General features: G+C 40.7%; 1 protein-coding gene across 1 annotated transcript in view; it reads left to right on the forward strand.

Annotated features, from left to right (window-relative positions):
- The window catches only part of DGKI (diacylglycerol kinase iota), a 200,818-nt gene that overhangs the window by 114,133 nt on the left and 84,409 nt on the right, over positions 1 to 2,276 (forward strand). The window contains exon 17 of the mRNA XM_025045818.1: positions 996 to 1,040. Within this exon, the coding sequence (XP_024901586.1) occupies positions 996 to 1,040 (45 nt within the window). The remainder of the gene's footprint in view (positions 1 to 995; positions 1,041 to 2,276) is intronic.

Here is a 2,276-nt window from a genome sequence, read left to right on the forward strand (position 1 = left end):
TTTTTTTCAAAAATCAAGTTTGTATTTTATTGTGGAAACTTACTTCAAAATCTGCAATAAAAAATTAATCGTAATTGCTATCCAACCTTTTCTTTTCCTTAACACTGGGGCAATTTAAGGTTTCGCAGTAGCAAAGTGCATAAATGATGAATTGACTTTGTTGAAAACCCACTTATTGGTGTGTTTATCTCACCAATATTCAACTAAAAGTGGGATTAAAAAAAATAGGCAAGAGCGAAGTTAAAGAGGAAAAAATTGAAGATTAACTTGGGGGCAGAGAGGAAGTTGATAAGGCCTCGTGGGAAGCAGGTATAGGGACAGAGTCACCCAGGATTGCTGACACTTGTAAAGAGAAGCAGTACAGTCATTAACGAGGAAGGCTGCAGGACATGACAACTTAGTTGTAAAACTTTATAAAGGGAGCCAGGTTCTCAGAATCTGCCAGGAAAACCTCATTAATTTCAGCCCTATTAATTTGCACTTGATGCTAATGCAGATTTTCTCTGCACAGTCTATGAAAACCTGCGTTTGCTAAGCAACTTATCAGTATAAACACAATTACCATGACAGTATGTATTTGGTCGAAGATAAATAAATTCTTCCTCATGCTTAAAGGATTTAGAAGCTTTCTTCACCAGCCAAAAGTTCAGGTGCAAATTAAACATGACCCTCATTTATTATAACAAAATTACCTGTCTTTCACTTTTGGTCTTCTTTATCCTCAAAATTATATTACTCAACTCGAAGCACTATTTAAAATTTATAAGTTTCAATAGCTAAATGGCCTTTCTTCTTTCATTCCAGCGTGGTGGTGTGCTTTTATTATTTTTGGCATTATCTTCTTTGTGTAACCTTGATGAATTTGGGTGAGTTAGATATTTTCCAGATGGTTTCAATCATGTTAAGCTGGGAGTTCAGTTGACAGAGTTCTGGAGGCAGCTCGTTCGAACTGATCTTAAGGTATGGATATATTTTTGTTTCCATTTTCTCATCAGGATCTGCAGTCAGTTTCTTCTGGCTCCCACAGAGTTCATTACCAGGTAACACATAATTGACTCTCCCTGTTTCATACCTTCCGGTCAAAGGCAGTTCATCTCTCAATTAACGTCTCGTTTGGATTAGAGTCCGTGTCTTCCTTAGAGAGTTCGCTCGAAGAACAAAGCAAGGTTGGCATTCTGATTCTTTTGCATTTTTCTGGTTTTGGATAGTCCTCCTCTAGCACACATTTGGACTGTGGATTTTCTCCCACTTCATTTAGAAAAGATGATATAATGAAGTGCTTTCACTGCCAAATGCTATAAAACTCAACTCAAACTACATCGACGGGGCAAGAGTCTATTGGTTCACAATGACAAAAAGTTCAGATCAAGGGTGGAGTTTACGTATCATTTGTTCATGGTTTCTGCTCCATTTTTCTGCTGCTGTTTTTGCCCTGTTCTCCACTTTCTGCCAATTTCACCTCTGTACTACATGTTTACCTGGTCCAAGGTGGGTGCCATTCATAAGATGGCTGCATGTTTCTCCTTTACCTCCAGGAAGGTGAATTCTCTGCTTCCCACAGCCATCAAGCAAACAAGCCATCTGATTGGCCCATCCTGCACTTTGGGGCAGGATTCAGTAAACCCAGCCTGCCTCTCTCTGATGACCCATGTCCCGTCCATAGCGGAACACTCAGATACCCTTTGCCCCGACGATCTTTGGGAGTGCAGTTTCTTCCCTGTCTTTCTCACCTCTATAGTACTGTTCCAGCCAGCCTCTCACCCATAAGATTTCTCAGTCATGATTCGGATACCGGGGCACAGTATCGCCCCAAACTTCTAGAGTGCATGCAAAGCTGTCTGAGTGGTCCCATGACAGCCCTTTGTCTAAGAGGCTCGGGGAGTCAGAGAATGCCAGTGGCTCCCTCAAATAAATCCTCTCCTAGTCCCTTGTGTACCTCTACGTGGAAGTGGGGTTTAGAGATGTCTACATTTGAAAATCCTGCTTTAACATCTTTAGGTTTTGGTGTCTCTTTTGCTACACAGGAAATTTCCAGTTGATCATTCTTTTGCATAAACAACAAAAACGACAATTTTTAAAACCCTATACAGATAGACTCTAAGTAGCTTTCTTTCCCTGACGAGAGATGCCCTATACTGTCAGCCAGAACAGCCTGATTATCCTGAGGGTGAATGTCAGGAGTGACCTTGGCCTTCTTATTTGTTTGTATGAGTATTTCTCTTAGTACTCCTTTATTCTAGAGCTCTTGCTCCCATCCAGGAGCCAAAGAAAGAGTG

The sequence above is a fragment of the Pteropus alecto genome, unplaced genomic scaffold (genome assembly GCF_000325575.1).
Source record: "Pteropus alecto unplaced genomic scaffold, ASM32557v1 scaffold22, whole genome shotgun sequence".
Classification (NCBI taxonomy): Eukaryota; Metazoa; Chordata; class Mammalia; order Chiroptera; family Pteropodidae; genus Pteropus; species Pteropus alecto.